Source organism: Plectropomus leopardus, chromosome 5 (assembly GCF_026936395.1).
Source record: "Plectropomus leopardus strain MGB_pleo_1.0 chromosome 5, ASM2693639v1, whole genome shotgun sequence".
NCBI classification, from domain to species: domain Eukaryota; kingdom Metazoa; phylum Chordata; class Actinopteri; order Perciformes; family Serranidae; genus Plectropomus; species Plectropomus leopardus.
The window spans coordinates 26,354,217-26,375,671 of NC_142180.1; the positions used below are offsets into that span (position 1 = coordinate 26,354,217).

Consider the following 21,455-nt stretch of genomic DNA (forward strand, 5'->3'; position numbering starts at 1 on the left):
GTGATAACTTTTTCACCATTAGGCTGCTACTTAGTCAAATAAAACAGTGGTGACATTGTGAAATGTAAAATCTAGGCACCTGTGTCATTATTGCTGCTAACACTACCTCTTATTTAAAAAAGATACGTAATATTTATATATATTGCTTTTTCAACTAATTTTTAATGGCTAGTGTGGGTTTGTTAGGCTTCATCTTTTCATTTGAAATCTGTCAGTGACTGAACGCTTGTGTGATCTAGCCACTAAAAATAAAAACAGTGAGATGGATAGAAACTCTGATTTTTTTCATTTTTATTTTACTTAAACAAAGACGTGTGCACACTGACCTAATGCACACATTGACGAGGAACTTTGATTTCAGATTTCTGCAAACCACGTACACAAAAACAAATTTTGTCACACATACAGTATTTACAAGAACAACAAGCCTCAAGAAATATAAAAAAAGATTGTATAATGTATGTAAATTCATAAACAGCTCATCCAAATACATAATGCTGCAACAAAAGACACATTAGTTTGCAAATGTGTTGGCAATGGCTACTACCTCTAACATCTATTTATACAGTTCTAATTAAACTGCACAGTCAAAATCATGCATGAATGTCTAAATTGATATGATAATAATTACAGGGTGTTTAGTTGCTGTCCTCGAAGCTGCCACTGCTGCTGTAGGAAGAGTGAAATCTCATGGTGCTCATGGGATCAGACACGTACCCTGAAAAAGACAAATCAGTGACGAATGTGACATTCTGTCCATTTATGATCAGTTTGATTTTTGATTTATTAATTTGACAATAACAACATTACTGTCATTCACACTTAAAGAACAAATTCTATATCATCATTATTAAAAATAAATTGCATTAAAAAACTCAGACATCATCCTGCTGTCAGAAAGCTCATTAGAGCTTCAAATGTGTATTCACCCGCCGCTGAAAATAGGTCCCACCAAATGCAGCTTTTACTCCTGTCTCGCTCCCTTGTTTTTTTTTTTTTTTAGGAAATACTAGGTCTTTTTTTAGAAAAAAAATGAACCTGTATAACCTGTTGCTGCATATAGAGAAGGTCTATACTACAAACTTTTAATTTACAGAGACCCAACTATTCCAACAAATTCCCACCAAGAGCCAGCATTTGTAAAAGCACAGTTGAAGGTGATACTTAATTTGCTCGCTCGACTTTTAAAAAACAATTACTGTCTCTGTACAGGAACAATGTGCACGGATTTTGAAAACAAACCGTTTCGATCAATCGGAGAAAACTGCATGTTCCTCCTGAGTTCCTCCAGTGAAAGGCCTCCAGATGCCCGACGCCGTTCACTGAAAAATAAAAGCTAAAATCAACACATCAGTCAACTGCAGAGCAACACTAGTCCAGAATTATATACAGCTTTGTTTACATGGAGAAAGACAGATGAGATGGAGCCAGATAGAAGCAGGAGAAATTCAATATGTGATGTCCGACCTATTACTGAGCTGCTCTCACTTTCTCTGCAGGAGTTCAGTATACAAAATTGATGACAGGTTTGATGGGTCGACCGCAGAACACAACCTGGACAGTGTTCATGCTGCTTAACATTTGATAGATGAACATTTTGTATTTACGACACGTGAAAGTTCACGTGGTTGAATTTGAGACGTGTTGTCTAACTTCTGATGGAGCACCAGGGAAATACTGACAAGTCATTGCCACACCACAATAATCCCACCTCCTGTATCTAAGTTCATAGTGACTGTTACCAGGCTCCGACACACACATGCACACACTCACACACACACACACACACACACACACACACACACACACACACACACACACAGAGCTCAGAGGCTGAAAGCTGGGCGTCTAATAGAGGCCTTCCTCCTCGCTCAGAATGCCATGCATGTTTTATTGCATTTGCTTTCCTTTGTTTCCTGTTTGGTATCCGAGCAACTCCCGTCCTCACTGTTGCAGTAAGTATCTTAACTGGTCTGCTTGTTACTGGCACAGCAATTGTTCATCCGTCTCAACAAAGCCTGTCCAAATTAGAGCAAGCCTGGACACGATGTGTTCAGTTAGCAGAGTTTTAAGCACAAAACATTTAACTGAGCTTCCCCCGGTGAAAAAAACAATTTCAGATTTCTTAGTTAAAGCTTTTTAACCCTTTGAAACCTGGTCTGACATCATTTATCTTCTGCTGCTTTCAGATGCCTTTTGCAAGTATTTAAAACGTGCAATCCTGAGCAATTTAGTGCGATTTCTTTCAAAAAAATTGGGGAAACAAAAAGGCAATGCGAGAAATGTTCTACAAATTGTAAGAAAGTTGTAGATTTAGGAAAATATTTTTAAAAAGCCATGAAAAATATATATTTATAATTACACTTTTTTAAAATTTTTTTAAATTATTATAATTTTAAGCACTTTTTCTGTGTCATTTCCATTTTTTTCTCAATTTCAGGTAAGTTCATTGTATTTTTATTTTTTTAAACTAATTTCTGGGTCATTTCTTCCTTCGTTGCTCACTGCCTTCTTCCCATGTTTTTGAAAGAAATCAAGCCAATTTGCTCAGGTTTCAGAGAGTTGGATTACTTTCAGAGCCTATTTTGTGGCTCATACACATGTTAATTAGATAATGAACCATATAAATCATTTAAAGACATTTAAGAAGCAAAGGCATTTTTTTCCATTTTTCAAATCAAATTAAAAGCGATATAACTGGGTTATTGGGTCACTGTGAATGTGGCCATTGTGCAATAAATTATTCTCGTCCTCTCCACCTTCACCTGTCTGTCGAGGTGCTTGAGTTCTCTCACCTCTGAGTCCAGAAGGCGTAGGCTCGAGTGTTGAGAGCGTACTCCAGCTCGAAACGGGAGCGCAGGGCGGCCACGTGGCTCCGGCCGGGGCCTCCGCGCCCGAGCAGACAGTCAGAGGAGGAGGAGGGCGACAGGGAGCCGCTGCTGTTACTGGAGGCTGGAGACATCAGCTGCCACACAAATGTGACAACAATATGTGTCATGCACTGCAGTGTTAAACAGGATGACATTTATGTTGGATTTTATGTACCTCAACATTACACAAGCATTCCTCCAGGTTTGAAACCACTTCAGAAAACTCGGGCCTGTCCTGAAATTTGAAAAAAAATTCACTTTAATTCATTTCTGCTTTGGTGCTGAACAATCAAACGCATCACGTTCTCCCAAAACAGACAGACACTGGTGTATTCTCTCAAACACTGTCCTGTATATGTGGTGCTCATTTTAGTCCACCCACACATGAAGCAAAGGTGAACTCTGCTTCAAAGGCAGCCCTCACATCTCCTGCCACACTGCAAAACAACAAACACTGCCACCCCGGAGCTGTTCAATTATACATCACATCCTCAGATACAGGCCAAGGCCTGTCTGCACATGCTGCTTTAATACAGGAGACCAAGGAAACACAAAAATATTAAGACAAGAGAGAACAGATAAAAACATGTGAACGAATTTTAAAGGTTAACTATACAGGATTTAAAAAACAACAAAAAACGATCACTTATACAATCACACCTAAGTGTGTAGCGATGTAATTGTTAAGACTCAGTCCTCTGCCTGGATTTTCTTATGTTTCTCATATTTCGCTGTGTTTAGGGCATTTATGGTCACAGTGGGCAGCTGAGGTCTGGCTTTATAAAATGGAAGAATTTCAGTGCCGGACTCTATTATATAACAGCAAATAGACAATGTTCATTCCAAAATGAGACTACATCTAAGGTTGGTGTTCACTTTTTCAGGTGATACTGTATAATTTCAAATAAAAGCCTAGTCCCAATTAAATGCCAAGTCCCTTATACTAGCCCGGTGTGGCGACACATTTTGACAAATAAAGGCTCGTCTCATTTAGAGGCCTGGTCTTTTTGCCATGCAGTTCATTTTTATAGCAGTTCTTTGGATGGATAAAACCAAGTTGTTGGCTCCCTGCTGTAATTAACATTAGTTAGCTGCTTAGATCACATAAATATGTATTGATATTTAAACTTTTGTCAATATGGACATGCTACACACATTGTTAGCTTGGTGAGATTCTCCGCAATTCAGTCATTCAGTTAATTTTACCGACACTGTGAACACTAAATAAGAAAAGAAGATGGTATTACTAGTAGAGTAAACAACGGAGATTCAAAAAAATTAGTAGATGTACTACTAACTTTTTTTAAACTAAGGAAAAATGTCCAGTAAACTATATTCATAATTATATATTTAAAAGTATTTTACAGAATTATTTGAATTTTAAAACTATTTTTTTGTTACTTTTTCTCGTGTTAATATTATAATTCTTGTACTTTTCACATACTTCTTGCTAACTTCTGGGTCATTTCTTGTTTTATTGCTCATTACCTTCTCTCCATTTTTATTTTAAAGCCAGTGTACATCGCTGCTGAGCAACACTAAATAAAAGCCTGTCCCATATATACGCTTGTCCCAAATATAAGCTTGCTATTCAAGCAAATAATACCATGGGTTGTTAAGTTTTACAGTAGTTTACCTTTAACGTTCTTTAATTATTTTGTGCAAATATAATTTGTCAGTAATTAAGTATTTACTGCTCCATAGAAAAAATAGTTCACTGCAGTTTAATGGTTTGGAAAGTTATTATGATCCTATAAAGAACATTTTGCAATTTCAGATTATAGTGGTGTCAGAGGGAAAAAAATGCTGTGTTATAAAATCTTTTCTTAGGCTTTAACACATGTTTTGATTAAAATCCAGTAAACACAGAACAGTGTGGCCCACTTTTAAACAACACAGGGGATCTACTGCACAACTGAGACTAATCACACTCTTGTGATCATTAAAAGTGTCTTGACGAAGTCGTTATGGGACATAGCAACCACAGAGGGAGCAAGCAACTGGTTGACAACCTTTAGGAGATGTACCACTCAGGGAGAAATGTACCTACATGCTCGGCCGTGTTATAATGTGTCTTAATGAGGCAGAGAAAAAAAAACATGCAGGCTAATAAAGAACATCTCAGCACTCAGGGGGGATCGTCAGATCATGTGTGCTCCTGAATATGAACAGCGGTGCAATAATGTGTCGTTTGGGGAGATTTGGTCCCATTTATTACTGCTGCACATGTTTGCAGGAACAGCCGACTCAGCAAAAGTTGTCTCTCTGAGCCTCAGTATGTCTACAAGGCTAATGACATGGCAGGGTGTTATCATTTTACAGTCTGAAAGTACAGAGCCATCATTGGGTTTATGTTAGACAGAACAGCACATAGTAGAAACATCACTTTTCTTGTGCTGTTTTCAGAGACCTCTCACAAGTATTTAAACCTTTGAACACAAAGAAAATTGGTTTGATGTCTTTCAAAAACAGGAAAAAGGCAGCTTGGTACAAAATGTTCCACAAATTGTAAGCTATTTGTAGAATTAGAAAATCAAATTGATAAAAGCTTAGGAAGAAATTTCAAGGGCAAAACAAAAGAAGCCAGGGAAATATTATATTTATTTAGCATAATTACATATTTTAAATGATGTTGCAGAATTATTATATTTTAAGCACTTTTTCAAGTCCTGTTTATCCTCTTTTTTAAAACAGATTTTCAGATAATTTTCTTATACATTCTACTAATTTCTCGCTAATTTTGGGGTTATTTTTCCTTTTGTTCTTCACTGCCTCCATCCTATAGTAAAGAAGAAATCAAGCCAATTTGATAAAGAAAATAAATTTGAAATTTTTTTTTAAAAATTGAAAAACTCAACAGCAATTTCTTTTTCCAGAAATCATGACCCAGTTACCCAAGATAATTGAACTTGTTTTGCGCAGTTTCATGTAGGAACTATTTTCACTTTACTGAACTCCACTTACTGTATCACTGCGCAGAAGGAAGCGTGCATCTACTCATGGATGAGAGGCTGTAACCTTGGTTAATATAACCATAAACAAATAAATGGTTTGACAAAAATACATATAATGTAAGCAGAGATATGACAATAGTTTCCTGTTAATGGGTATTAACAATACTGTATAACGGTAGTTTTGTAGATTTTTACTATTTTACTTTGTGTACTGTTCCTTTAACAGATGCGGCAGGTAACAGCCAATCACTGCAGGCGTAGCACCGCGTGCTGGTGAGGAAGCGTAAACTTTGAATAGCATGTGAGCGAGAGCAACTTTAGGAGGGACGTACATTTTGGAGGATTTTGTTTTCACCCCCTATGTACATTTGCTGAATTCTGGTTTTTGTTTCCGTTTTGAACGATGATATGGTGAGTTGAAAACTGTCTTCCTTGTATCAGTAAGCATGCTGTTTCCTTGTTTTTCACGTTGAATTTAAAGCTGCATTTGTCCGTAGCTACGCGAAGACCGCGAGGCTACATTTTATTTCGTGTATTTTGTGGCGTCCCTCTTCTCAAAGTCAATGTTTTTTAATGCAATTTTTAATTGGAATCCTTAAATTTGTGGTTCACGTTAGCTAAGGAGACTTTAACGTTTTGTTCTGCGACATAAAATACGTTAGTAAATTCCCTACTCTCAAACTTTGAGGAGTTGCTAACAAGTGGCTAAATGAGACTACAGAACGTCATCACGCCGAACTGCATAAAGCCTCGTAACTGTGGCAACGCGACTGGTAGTGTAGTTCGTTTTAGCCTAGCATTAGCATTTTACTTCTGGTGATTACATTTAGGCTTAAAAGTGGTGTTCATTTGTGAATATTATCTTGCTGAACAAAACCTGTCAGTGTCAGAAACATTTGTTTACTACAGAGCTTATTTTCTGCAATGATCCAAAATCCAGTGAAAAACTCCCATAGGCTTTGAAACAGGGCGACGTTAGCTTCCACTTTGGCCTACAGAAAAACGTCATCCCTGTGGAGAAACTACATGCAACAGGCATGGTCAAGTTTAGCCCGGGTAGTAATGTGAGGGAAACACAGCTGCAATTTTTGGGTGCGGTTCAGTTTAAATGTTATGTTTTAACTTGTATTTTGTTGCTAATCCTTCTCAAATTCTTCATTTTGTTAAGAAATATGTAAGACTGAAACATTTGTGTGTGTGTGTTGCCCTGTTAACCTGGGAAAACAAGATGGTGAGCCACCTGTAGAAGAAATCCTAGTGGACAGGTGTCAACTTCAGCAAGACCAACCTGCACCTGGAGGATAAGGACACTGGTTCACACGCCTGGATTGTGGTAGGACTGAACTTTAAGTATTTTTGCTATAGCTCGTGGAGCTCGTTTGGTCTTGTTAAGGACTTAACAACACTGAGTTGTGAATATTGACTTTATCGATTTGTGAAATTTTAGTTTTTGATTATTGATCCTGAGTGAAAGTGATTTTTTTAAACATTTGTTTTGTGCAGAATTGGTAATACAAAAGGGTTGCGTTACTGTGAATTCAAACTTGGGTAGTGGTTGAGTAAACCAAGGGAGAAATAAACTTTTAAAACAGGCCTAACTAGAAAAAAAGTGATCCTAGAACTGAGTGAATTCAGAGAGAGCCAAGAAACAAAACAACAACTTAAAACACCCAAAGCTGAAAATATTTCTTCACTTCAAATAGGTTTAAATCAAACCAAAGTGAGGATAAAACAGGAAAATATTAAAATTTTGGATGTTTTTGTCAGGGATTTGAGTCTACAATTACTTGTGTTTACATGTAAAATGCGTGATATTGTACCCATTAATGTGTATTTCTACTAGGGATGTGCCATATCATATCGTCCAAGATAATACTGGTATGATTTTCAATATGATAAGAAAAGTTCATATCGTGATAATATTTCGACTTGTTGACATTATGGCGTCATACCATGACGAAAGCAAAGTTGCTACCAGCCAGGAGCAGCTGCAGTAGTGTGGATCCAGTGGCCGGGGCATGCTGAATGTTTTATGATCAGCCCCGGACTTTTCAGACTTTTTTAGCGACTTACCACTCAAAGTAAACTGTCAGAGGCTCCAAGCAGCACAGCATCTCTCTCTTCCTCTTTCTTTCTTTCATGCGCATGCAGGAATCGGTTTCGTCAGATAATTTTGTCATAAGCCTGTCCAAATGTAAACCCACACGCTTGTGGCACGACAACAAAACTATATATGTATGTTTGATAGTTATCGCAACATGACAGTCTGTCAAAATAAATGCAGGTGTGTTTGTGTGTGTGTGTGTGTGCGGGGGTCTGATTGGTCTGCGCCAAGTGACACACTACTGCAAGAGGAGTGGAGGAGAAATAGTAGTGTGAACAGATCCAGGTGGAGAAAAAAACTAGAATGTTTTTTTGTATTTGGCAACTGTTTAGATGTGTAATTTTTGTTCGATTTTATTTAGTTGTAATATTTACATTGTATACAGAACCAGAATCTCACTATCAGATACTGTTGTTTACAAACTAAAGAACTGAGAGATAATTTATGTTCAGTTTTTACTAAATATTTGAAGGCAAACTACATTTATGTTGACATATACAACTATTAAACTTACTTTTTGCAATTATGTGTTGAAATTATTCATGAAATGCTCTCAGCATTTCTGTCATATCGTCAGGAGTATTATCGCAAAAATACCCTGAAATATCGCTTGATTTTTTTTTACAGTCATATCGCCCACCCCTTATTTCTACTACTAATTTCCTAACAAGTATATCAAATATATCTCTTTTTCTTGGTCTGTTGTATTGGATTGATAGCTATAAACTGGCCCCCTGAACCAAATCTGGTCCCAGCTATGAAATGTAAACATTAATGGTGCCCTCCTCGGCTGAGCTGTAACGTTAGCTGGCTCAGTGGTGAGATAGGAGTAGATCCACGCTTCCTTCTGCACATCGTTGTGGTTGGCCGCTGTAGTTTGGTAGGAAGAAAATAGTTCCTCCATGAAACTGCTCACAACAAGGTGTGTGGATTATCTCGAGTAACCAGGTCATAATTTCTGGAAAGAGACACTGCTGTTGAGTTTTTCAAATGTATTTTTTGGTGCTTTGAGCACCACAAGAAGAGTGCCAGTTAGTTTCATTATATTGGAGAGAAGGCAGACATTTCTACAGCTGATATCTCCAACACTCGGCAACTCACACAAAAACAATACATTTTGATAAATAATAGAGCAGATAAAAGGAGAAAATATGTATTTTGATTTTGGGATGTACTGTCCCTTTATCTAGATTGTGCACCATGAAATAAAAGTGTTAATTATTGAGAACACAGAGCTTGAACGAACTTCAAAAAGGTGATTTACCTCTGGGCAGGCGTTCCAGCCTCTCATCAGAAGAGCAGAGATGGGTTTGGGGATGGAGTAGCCGACAGGTGGCCGGATGTGATGGTAGGCCATGTCTGCTGCTGCAGCAGCTGTGGACAGACGTACATCTTAAATTTAGTTTTGAAATGGTTTTGTCTAACAGCCTTTTTTGTTCTGTGATTGTGTTCTGTTGTATTGTTCTTGTATTAGTTTGTATGTGCTTTCAATCAGTGGTAATGGTAATTGATCAGGAGGGTGTACTCCTATATGTTCCTATATACTGGAATATATATCCTATATATTCCAATGGCTGTTTGGTTGATGCATCGGTATACTTTGAACAACCAGAAAACAACAACATTGATTGCCAGAGATTTTTGCAGATGGTTGATTTATGATGTATCTTAATGACTTTGTTTGTTCCCTGAGTTTTCCTTGCAACTGCAAACAGGGGGTTGACAGCTGTGGTTCAGAGTGATGTTGAGTGGATTCCCTAAAAGGCTGATGCAATTTAAGCATCAGATATAATTTTTTAGTATTTTCACCTTTGCTGTTGCTGCTGTGACGTGTTAAAATTAGGGCTGTCCCTCGACAATCAGAGACTCGAGTCGTCAGTCAGAGACCTTCAACTGAGATTGCTTCAAGTTGAGAAGTCGTTTTTTTCAGAGCAGTGGACTTCTAGAAACATTTTTCTGCCCAGATTTTGCTGCAGAGTGAGTGCTCTTGACTTTCATACTACTCTTTACAGATGCAGACATGCAGGCAGCGGCATGGAGGGAGAAAAGAAAAGTGGTGAATTTGCAGCTTACAGCAAATTCATAGGATACAGTCTGACTTTTGAACTTTTGATTATATATTTTCATAATATCAAGTGTCGGCAAAAAATGTTGTGCATTTGCGATGCGTTGTTAGCGCCGTCAGCTTGTTAACTATATGACTTGAATGCTGCCGGCCCACTGAATGTTCTGCGGAGCCCGTTCAAACTTTCAAATTTTGTACGGAAAACTAAACGAATTAGTATTACAAAACTGGATCCGATTTGACTGGCATAATTCTGAGTTGGGTACAGCCCTATTTAAAATGGCTGCTGTGAAAAAAGGTGTATTGTGGGATCTCTCCCTCAGTTTTAACTCTAGTATGCACAAACACTGTCAACTTTTAAACCAGGACTAACGTGTATATACAGTTTATATAATATATAGTACCAGGTTTCAAATGAGCAAAGGGAATTTCTCCAGTAAGCAGCTCCCACAGACAGAGGGCGTAGCTGAACATGTCTGCCTTCACAGAGTAGCGAGTGCACTGGGTGAACACCTCGGGAGCCATCCAGCGCAGGTTCTGCACAAACACACACACACAGACACACACTTTATATATGCACATACACACATAAATGCACATACACACATGGTAAAGACGGTGAGGCTCTGGATTTATGTGAATCTGTACTGCCTTGAAGATTTTTTATTTTTATTTTTTTGAATGAGTTTGATAAACATTGTGGTATTTCAGTACATAAGGCGATCACACACAAACTAGCGTGCGCACACACACACACACACACACACACACACACATTGAGGCCCAATTACTGACATAAACACTGTGTCCCAGCAAGGGCAAGTAGTTCCTCACAACAGGCAGTTCCCTGGAGACGTAACACACTTAACTCCAAACTGCAGGCCAAGCACTCTGGGTAGTGATGAGTCAGCACATTCAGACAAAATCTGCATGAAGGCAGTTTTTTTTTTTTTAGCTGGTGGGTAATTGATGGCAGGTGCCAGCAGAAGCTGTGGCTTGAATTCCCGGCAAAATAACAGCATAATACAAAAGTGTCTTATTCTTCATAGATGCTGCAGATGGTGTCAGAGTAAGAGCGGAGGAGAAAAAACTCTTTCCAAAAAGTTTTGTATGTCATCAAGTAAATGAAAAAAAAGAGAAATGGCACTGACCCCTGGCTGCTTGGTCATGTTATCCTCTTCCACAGTCTGTAGAAATCTAGATTCTGCAGATAGAAAGACAGACATGCAGTGAAACAATTAATGTGCATCCACTGGTAGCTGCGTCGTTTAGCTGAACTTTAATCTAGACTCACTCACAATGAGCCGAGCCAGTGAAAAGCAGCTTTGGTTACGAGAAATTAATGTGAAACCAACAGAAACATGGCTACCAGACCAAACAAAAAATCCCTTGAGTGTGGGAAAAGGTGATAGAAGAGATATTAGCTTACAAAACTTTGCCAAAATGAGCTATCATTAGGCATGAGCTACTGAGACTGTGGCAACAAAACTCTTAAGTGGATTTAAGAGGGCAAGGGTGAGTTTTATTATGAGCCATGCGTTTGGTTGTGTGTACATGTGTGTATCTGTCTGTCTGTAATTCATCTCACAAAATACTAGACCAATCAGCCTCCTATTTTGTGTGCACATTTTGTATTCACAAAGATGTAATGCGGCTCAGAATTGTTGAAAAACCTGCTTTATTGACTGTTTTATACCAGAAGGAAATCAGGCAAGAACAACAACCCTGACTGTCTGTTACAGGCAATTTTTTTAGCCTTCGTCGTGCGTCAAAAATGGACATCCATAAAAGAGTTTGGTTTAATTTTGAACCGGACCATCTGTAGATTAATTCCGTACCTGATGTGTTGTGATCTACTTAAGTAGCACGATACAAGATGAGAAAATTCAATTTTTTTATTAAATGTGCTGCTGTCTTGACTGTAAGGGAGCCAGGAGGGACAGTTCTGCCTTCGGCAGCTGTCTGCGGTCCAGCTTTGTACCGGTTTTGTTCCGTCAGCTACACAACATGATACCACACTGGGAGCGTGGAGCGTTTTACCTGCCCCATTTTGTAGATTTGAAGATTTTGTTGATTTGGTAATTTTCCTTTATATTTATGCATCTACCATAAGCAAGTAAGCATGCTTTGTAGTTACATGGATTTTTTTATTGGTCTGTTTTTATTGCGTTTAATTTTATTTCATACTTTGTTGTGCTTAAACCTTCAAAAAAGTTAATACTGTAAAATACATTCATCCTCATAATTACACTGCTATCTGTATTTTGCATACGGTGCATGTTTGCAGGCGAAATCGATATGTTCTGTACAATACGCTCCAGCTCCACCTAAAATATGAAGCGTTTATTTTCACTTTTATTAGCTTCTGGAAAGCTTCTGAAACCAGTACGTCTGCTTGAATATAAGTCCAGAGTGGCTGCGATCAGCTCGTGCAGACGTGTGGTGAAGATCTGCAACTACTGAGTGCACTTTTATAGTCGTTATTAAAATCAACAAATCCTCTCTCTTACAAATGTAAAGCTATAGCTGCTTAAAAAAAACGAGAAAAAAAAAAAAGCTTAGTGCAGCTCTGTTTTCCTTGTCTCTTACCCCCAAAATCAGCAACCACCGCGTGTCCGTCCTCATACAGCAGAATGTTGTGGCTGAAAGGATCACATGCTTTATCAGTAACGACAACAGTTATTTCAGACTGCCAATACCATCACACCGCATATTATCTCAGCGTGGCGCCCACCTGTTGAGGTCCCTGTGGATGATCGGCTGGGTGAGGTTGTGCAGGTACTCCATGCCCTTGGCAACGTCGATGGCAATGATGAGCTTGGACTGCAGGTCGATGAGCCTGTCCATGGACACATCATTAAAGCAGCAGCCACTTAGCGGCGGATCAATGCTCCCCTGCCAATCACACACAGCACTTTACACGGATCAATAGGACGGTCTATAAAGACAGCACCTGGCCACACAGTTAGCGGAACACTTCATCTGGATCGATGATGATCGCAACCGAGAGGAGAGATCGGAGAGGGGACGCTTCCACGGAGGATAATGAGACCTGAAACAGTCGGCTGTGCTGTGCAAACATGTCCTTGTAAGACAGTGAGGAACTCCTTAAGGTAATTCAAGCTTTTTTTAGATCTCAGCATCAAGATTAGTCACTCGTATGAGGAATCAAACGGACCTGATGTTAACGCACCTGACCGCAAGGGACTTTTTAAGCTTCCTTTAGTGAGTTTACAACACGTTCTCATCCCAAACTGTCGCATTGTGCTGCTCTGTCAGTGACCTTCAGCGTCTTATGACCTATGACGTTTTATGTATCCTTCTGTGCAGCAGTTTTCACAGCATGATGCCATTATCATGATGTCAACAAATGCGCATGGCAGGATGAAGCAGCATCATGGCTGGTAAAGTTTAGGCAAAAGAAGCACATGGTGAGGTGTAGAAAAAAAAAACAACCCACACACACACATCCACATCCACAGAGGAAATGAACTCTGGACTACCTCACTAAAGTCAGTTGTTTGTGGGACGCATCCACCTCCTCAGCCGCCTGCTCTGTAAGCATACTTGTGCTTCTTAAATGACGTCGTTACTGGCAGCGTTATTACTTGAGTCCTTTGGTGTTTCATGCGCACGTGACTGGCTCCGTCCTGCCACATTAACAAGTGACGCTGCCCGTACGCATTGCACGTGGACATGGCCAGTGCCATCCACCAGCATGTATTAAAAGCGTCACATTCTCATCTGACGCCTTCCAGCCACGTTCAGGTTGGACGACGAGCTGGAAACAGATATTTTAAATCTATGGTGATTAATTAAATGAAAATCAACATTGTTGATTTCATTGATTTAATTTCACGTCCATTAAAAACTGGATTAATCGACCAGTTGTTTCAGCGCTAACTCATTACAAGACTGTTGTGCTGGATGGCGTGACAGTGTGTGTGATGCCACAAAGTGTAAAGTGGATGTCCTAATGTTTCCTAGCTTGTGTCCAGTATACCACAAGCTCTAGTGTGTAACACGCACTTCCTCACCTCTTCTGCTCGTGCAGCAGCGAGAACAGAGAGCCTCCAGAAACATACTGGGTTACGATGGCAAACTGGCTGGGGTCATCCAGACACGCCCCCATAAACTGGATGATACAGGGGTGGTTGAGGCGACACAGGATGGAGACCTCTCTGCAGAACATGTCCACATCCGACTTAGAGCAGTACGTGTTGGCTCGATAGCTGCAAATAACAGAGCGAATAAGTTTACCCCTCACCAATGTGTGGCTGCAAAACGTCATCTTTAGAGGAACTTCAAGAGGAAAATTACCGTTTTATGGCTACAATTTTGTTCCTGCATTTGCCTTTGTAGACTCTTCCAAATGAGCCTGAGTGTGAAACAGATTTGATGCTCAGTAATAATATCTGATTATCTGAAACACATTGATTGAAAGGAAAACAGAAAACATATATAGCAGTGTTACCTGATCCGATGATTTCATTGAACTCCAGCTCAGACAGCTGAAGATGGAAATGAGATGGGAGGCTCGCTCGGAGCAGGAGAACTTCTGCCTTCTCTGAAAACAGATCACAACGTCTTGCAATATCTTTATCTGATCACTGCAGAACTGTACAGGTGTTAAATTGATCTTTACTCCACAAAGAAAAATGCTCTTTTTAATTTAGTGCTCTCTATCCAGGTTTATTTGCATTACCTGGTGTATTAACTGGTGTTTTATTTAAGAAACTGAGATCAAATAATACTCAGATTACAGTAAAGGTATAAAAATGTTGAGAAAATATGAATAAAATACAAGTATCCTGAATAAAAATATGTTTAAAGCAGTAAAAAAATTGATCAACTATCAAAATCTTGGCTGATTTTTTTTAAATCAAATTGCTCCACACATGATTCTCCTTTTATGCCTAAAAGACAGCTGCTTGTAAATTCCAGTGAGTGATAGTGCCCTCTTTAGGCCAAATGGCATGAATGGCATTTTTCATGTTTAACCCTTGACTTTCAGAGCACTGGTTCAAAACCTGGGGGTCCTGACCCCCACTAAGGTTTGCCAAAGCTTCACAGGGGCCTTCTTGATTTGAAGGAGTGCAAGAAAATTGAATATAATGTGTCAGGGATAGGAAATCACTGAAATTGCTAAAAAAAAAATAAGTAAAACCCATATCTGATGTTATATAATCAGGCAATAATCTGTTCAAAATTTGTCCAAATCACTTGTTTTAAACAAACTTCCTGCAGTTATTGCATCGACTATTTGAATTAATTATACAATTTTAAATATGAAATATCCATAAAATATATCACAAAGTCAGTTTGCTCAATGATAGAAAAGGGGTCCCTGAAGGAAAAAGGGTGGAGACCACTGGTTTAGAGGCTTTAAATGTGGGTTTCATCTCATTCAGATCACCAAATAAGATAAGATAAGATAAGATATGAAGTATGAATATCACACAGAGAAAGACAGAGCTGTAGTTTCAGTGTAAATCAGCCAGGTGTTTTCACCAGCAGCTAAGCCCCCTCCCTCCTGTGACAACAGACGGTGTGTGTGCTGTCATGTCAGCTGACAGTGATGTGAAATGTGCTGTGCTTCACTTCACCTCACTACCTTTAGTCATGCTTTTGATCTTTCCCAAAGGAGACGGGACAGAAACGTAGGACCCATCTGGAAGAGAGACGACATGTTCAGGCAGAGTGGTGGGAGGACTTGTGTGAATTTTTTGTTGTCCACATAATGTTTTTTTCAGAGGGCTGACTCACCCCCTCCCGGCTGGGAGTACTCATTGCAGGGGGAGTCATCTGGACGTTTGTAGTGTTTCAGTAAGGTGACAATGGCGTCATGACCTGATGTTATAAGAACAAAAACAAACCACAAGCTCAGTATGTTGGTAGTCATTTGATTTCTTCTGGCAGCTCATTGTCGTACAGACAGACCTTTCTCGTAAGCCCACATCAGGCAGGTCTGCTCGTCCTTCTCCCCACTGGACCTGCTCGGGTCACAGGCAACCAGGTTCATGTCGGCCCCGCTGTCCAGCAAGAACTGCACCAGGCGGATGTGGCCGTGAAAACAGGCACTGTGTAGAGCTAAATATGGACATTAATTACATGATTGTGATTAAAAACACAGCTTGTCCTGCACTTCATCTAACTAATTGCACAGGATTATAGAGGAGTTTTAAAGGGGCAGTGTGTAGGATTTAGGGTGATGTATTGGCAGGCATTGAATATAATGTAATAAGTAAGTTTTCCTTAGAATGAACTGCTTATATCACAATAAAATTACCTTAAAATAATCAGGAGCCCCCAAAACAAGAAAATGACCTTTAAAATGTGTTGAAAATGAAAAATTCTGTAAGTATTTATATTATATATTTTATTATATTTTTATTCCAATTAGAAATACAGTTTTCTGGACTTTTTAAATCAAATTTTTGGGATAATTTTCTAATAATCCTACCCTCTTTTTAAAAACTGATTTTTTGGTATTTTTTGGTCACCTTTTACATATTTCTTGCAATTTGTGGGACATGTCTTGCCAAGTTGGTCATTGCCTTTTTCCCCCATGTTTTTCAAAGAAAACAAACCAATCTGCTCAGGTTTCAAAGGGTCTGAAGGCAGCACAAGAAAATGGATGTAAATCCAGGTTTCACAGAGTTAAAGGAGCGTCACCTGTGTGTCCGTCTCTGCCCTGATTGTTGATGCTCATCGCATTCTGGCTCAGCAAGAACTTGACCATCTCCAGGTCTTTTCCATAGGTGCATGCACTGAGACACAAGACGTACTCATTACCACCTCAGAGCAACGTGTATCACAGGTTAAAGTTGATACTCATACATCAATACAGTCTGTGTCTTTGTACAGTATGTGTCAGCATGTTTTTTCTAGACTATAATAGTAATAATAATGATAATAATACATTTTATTTATAAATCACTTTTCAACAAACTCAGACACTTTACAGAAATATGTACAGCATGTGAGACAAGACCTGTGAAGTGCCGTCTCGCTGAAAATGTTCTCCTTTGACAAACTGTCGGTGCCAGAAAGTTGTATGATCACCTTCGCCACCTCAAATTTTCCATTATAGCAGGCCCTGATGAGACACAGCATTTAATACAGCACTTCATATGTCTACCAAAAAACCCCAAAGAAGGATACTGACACTGTAAACCATTTACAAGTGCAATGGTGTGTCCCCGTAGATGTTGACAGAGTGAGGTTGCACGTCAAAGTTGCCCTGCAGAAGAAAACGCACAATCTCATGGTGACCGAAGCGAGCGCAGAAGTGGAGAGGAACGTGATCTTCATTGTCCTGAGCGTTTACTGGAAAAAAGGGAAGAAAAGTTTCACAATCATTCTCAGGAAACTTTGAAAGGGACAGTTCACCCCAAAATAAAAAATACACATTTTCCCTTTTGTATTTAGTGTTATTTATCAATCTAGATTGTTTGCTGTGAGTTGCTTGGAGAGTTGCTTGCTCGGTCATAGGGAAGTCTGCATTCTCTGCAATATGATGGAACTAGATGGTACTCTGCTTGTGGTGCTCAAAGTGCAAAAAAAACCCAAAACATTGAAAAAAACAGTAATGTCCTTTTTTGTATCACTGTGCAGAAGAAAAAACAAGTCACAAGATAATTAAGCATGAAAACCCCCAAAAAACAAACAAGAAAATGACCATTAAAAAAATTTGAAAATGAAAAATTGCAGAAGTATTTATTTTATATATTTTATCACATTTTGTCTGTAACATAGTTTAAATATACAATTATTATAATTATATATATAGTTTTCTGGACACTTCCCTATTTTTGGATCATTTTCTAATATTAGTCCCCTCTTTTTTAAGACTATTTTTTATGTAATTTTCTCATCACCTTTAATGAATTTCTTGCAATTTATGGGACATTTTTTGCCAAGTTAGTCACTGCTAGCTCAACTAGCACCACTGAGCTAGCTAACGTTACAGCTTAGCTGAGGAAGATGCCAATAATGTTAACATCTCGCACTGTCAGGATCATGAGCCTCTCATCTGTAAGTAGATGCACGCTTCCTTCTGCGCAATGATATGTTTCGAGGTGTTGTTTGGTACAAAGAAAATAGTTCCTACATAAACTGCTCACAAGGTCTGTGGATTTTCTTGAGTAAACAGGTCAGAATTTCTGGAAAGAGACATTGCTGTTGAGTTCTCCAAATATACTTTTTAGTGCTTTAAGCCGAGTACCATCTACTCCCATTACATAAGCAACTCACACTAGGTTCATAAAAAGCACTACAGGTAAGTATTTTTGATTTGGGGTGAACTGTCCCTTTAACAAGATGTAAAGAAGCACTCTTGAAGGTCTCACCATTAGCTTTGCTCCCTTCCCCCATCAGCAGTTTGATGGTGGAGAGGAAACCCTTGGCTGCAGCCAGGTGCAGCGGCCGGTCACCCACCTCACCACTCGCATTCACATCTGCCCCAAACTTTAGCAGCAGCTTTGCAACCTGAAAAGGAGAAAGAGATGAGAGAAAACATTAAAATAGATTAAGAGGAGAAAAGTGTGTCATTTCTCTCAGTTACAATGTGGTTAATATGAAGCACTTTACCTGCTCGTAGTTGTTATAGGAAGCGATATGCAGAGGGGTGAAAAACACGGCGTCTTGAACATTCACATTAGCTCCATGCTGCAGGAGAATATCTGCTGCCTGGTGGTGATAAATGGCTCATTATCAATGTATGAACACAATAAATAGCCCATAGCTGTTTGTAAAAAATGTTCCTCTCAGTAATTAAAGACCGAAAAAGCCCAGCTCTCACCTCATGGTGCCCAGCTAATGTGGCCACATGCAGAGCAGTGAGAGCGCCGTAGCCCACCTGCTGCACATCCGAGCCTCCGTGGAGGAGTGCAGTCAACAGCTCAGCATTATCCTGCAGAGGATTCACAAGCCAGTATAGAAAGCTGCAACACTAAAATGATGCAGTCATAAAAGGCAATGAATTCAGTGATCTAAAAATAAGGCCTTAATTGGTACTAAATTGACTTAAGTGAATCTCTCAAAATTAAAAAAAAAAAGCTCAGACATGAGAAGTAGGATTTTACGGGTCATTTTTTTCTGACATTGCACTGTAAAATCTCAGAATAATTGCAAACGTCTATTTTGTTATTGAGGAATTGAATAAACTCAATTTCTTAAACTTGTCGTGATGGGAATCCAAGCAGTGGAATCTCACATGCAGATTGAGAAACACGTAATTGCCCAGAAAACTGTCCAGAAAGACCAGATATTTCCCACTTCTGTTTGTAAACCAAATAGATACTTTAATGATAACATAACATGTTCTTGTCTTCCATGTGTACCACTCAAAAAGGGTTATTTTTTCAACATTTGACATAGATAATCTGACTTTTTCACTGGACAAAAAAGTCATGTTTTATGTTACAGTGGGCAAAATAAAATTTTCATTTTTGGTTATTAAAAAACTGGTCTTGTATAAGTTGCATTAATAAAGTCTTAAATCTATCATGCCTTTAGCTTCAGGAACCGTGTGTACACATAAATGCATCAATAATAATAATAATATTTCATCATTCTGAAATAGGCCGTATTGTACAGTTTCTACTTTTATTTTTGTATTATTTGTACTAATGTAAGATTTTGAATGTAGGACTTAAACTCGTAGCAGAGTATTTCTGCATTGTTGTATTGCTACTTATACTTATACTTTAAGATCTGAGTACTTCCCCACACTGGTACTTGCACTCCACCATGTGGTGGGAAAGCTCTCCACCACATAAGCAAGACAAATACATAAATTACAGCTAGAAACATAATATGAAAATAAATAAATACCGTATTTATCTTTAATTGTCACCTTGTAAGCAGCCAGGTGGAGTGCAGTGAATCCATTCCTGGACAGTCTGGAGGGGCGCAGGCCTTTGACCATTAAGGTGCGGATATGATCTTTGTTACCTGGTCACAAATACACGTGATGATAAAATATTGTAAATGGCACCAACGTTCACATGTGCATGTGCTCATGTGCAGTTTATTTTAACTCTGTTTGTTTGTGACCAGCACTAGTGAGGTCATATTCAGACAATAATAATGTCAGTCGGTTCATAGTAATCCTTCCCTCCGCTGCCACAATTTGTTGAGGAGTTATTAATAGCCTCCAGTAGTCATGCATACCTCCACACACGCAGCAGAGATGCAGCAGCGACAGCCCCTTCTCCGTTCGGTAGCTCAAGTTCACCTTCTGAAAAGCTTCATCAGAGCTGAGCCACAGAAAATCAACATCACCTGCTTGTGAGACATGACACCCGACTGACACAGAAAGTAAGCAGTCTGACGAGAATACAGACTTAAAAAACACTACTTGATAAATTCAATGTAGGTTATTCAGTGAATAATTTAAGTTTTAAAAAACAAAACGTTTTTGTCACCTGAAAGCGAGTTTGAGGTCCGAGATCTCACTTTCTTTGAGCTGGAAGTCGTCCTCCAGCTTCTCTATGATCACAGAGTACGACTCGCCCACCTTCTTCTTCCACTCATCTTCACAGCCGCGTCATCATAAACAGAATGATTTAATGATCTAATTTCCATGGCCGTGTGCGAGAATATGCATATTTCACCTCCTGAATAAACTTGTAGAGTCCAAACAACTGCATTTGAGCTTTGTTATGTATATTTGTTGATCATCAACAGTTGTATTAACAGGCTTGTATGAACTGATTAAGAGTGATGGCCGCCAACAGTAAACAACCACCCCTCCAGCCTTTCTTTCTACAATTTACACCTCATTATCAGCCCTGCGGAAACATCAGAAATTGATAGTATTCCCACACAATCATTAACACAGTGAGCAGTTACCTGTGCACGTCTGAGACGGTCTTGATTTGTAGTTTCCCATTGATAAGGTCTCTCCTCTCTTGTTAATACGTGCTGTGTAGCTTAGTGAAGCAGTAACACAATCTCACACTCACAATTGCACAGGTCCAGATAAAGGGGGATCATAGCTGTGGGCTAAAAATAAACACCTTTGAGTGGAATGCCTCACAACTTCGACAACTGATCTCCCTCCAAATGCAAGCAGGCTGGTTTCTCTGTGTGTATGTGTGTGTGTGCGCGCGCGTGCATGTACAGTATAAATCCCCATATACATTATTCATTTTTGTAGTTTCTGTCATGTCTATCCTTTTTGGCTTATAGGCATAAATCTGAGGTGAGGGTGGGGAGTGCAGGGAGCATGTCCCCCTCAATATTAAGAACATGGGCAACTCGATAAAACCATGAAAGTAGCAGGGGACTTTTATTTTGACACACTGATAAAACATGACTCAGACACTACCATGTCGGTAAAGTAGGTGTTGGCACTTCAAAATGTCTGCTGTGAAAAATGCCTACTAAGAAATATAAGTTGAAGGTGCTCTTTGTTTCACAGTTTTATAGACTAATGCACACGTCTATATCGAGCA

General features: G+C 39.1%; 1 protein-coding gene across 1 annotated transcript; it reads right to left on the reverse strand.

Annotated features, from left to right (window-relative positions):
* Positions 1-2: 2 nt before the first annotated feature.
* On the reverse strand, positions 3-20,990 carry tnni3k (TNNI3 interacting kinase). The gene is made up of 25 exons (XM_088077840.1): positions 20,851-20,990; positions 20,424-20,532; positions 20,170-20,255; positions 19,853-19,950; positions 18,797-18,907; positions 18,586-18,684; positions 18,345-18,483; positions 17,178-17,322; positions 16,988-17,092; positions 16,669-16,763; positions 15,934-16,083; positions 15,760-15,843; positions 15,608-15,664; positions 14,468-14,560; positions 14,314-14,371; positions 14,031-14,225; positions 12,728-12,832; positions 12,583-12,635; positions 11,145-11,197; positions 10,398-10,530; positions 9,193-9,302; positions 3,046-3,105; positions 2,796-2,965; positions 1,243-1,322; positions 3-718 (listed from the first exon to the last, which is right to left on the reverse strand). The coding sequence occupies exons 1-25, from the start codon at positions 20,888-20,890 to the stop codon at positions 639-641; spliced, it is 2,508 nt and encodes an 835-aa protein (XP_087933966.1). The 5' UTR covers positions 20,891-20,990; the 3' UTR covers positions 3-638.
* Positions 20,991-21,455: the final 465 nt, after the last annotated feature.

What these genes read in the sequence shown, in the direction of transcription:
- tnni3k (XM_088077840.1), bottom strand. Translation starts at nt 20,890, where the DNA reads ATGGGAAACTACAAATCAAGACCGTCTCAGACGTGCACAG. An exon ending in GACCTCAAACTCGCTTTCAG is followed by an intron (nt 20,256 to 20,423) that starts GTGACAAAAACG and finishes TCTGTGGCTCAG; the next exon opens with CTCTGATGAAGCTTTTCAGA. An exon ending in CATTAGCTGGGCACCATGAG is followed by an intron (nt 18,685 to 18,796) that starts GTGAGAGCTGGG and finishes TATCACCACCAG; the next exon opens with GCAGCAGATATTCTCCTGCA.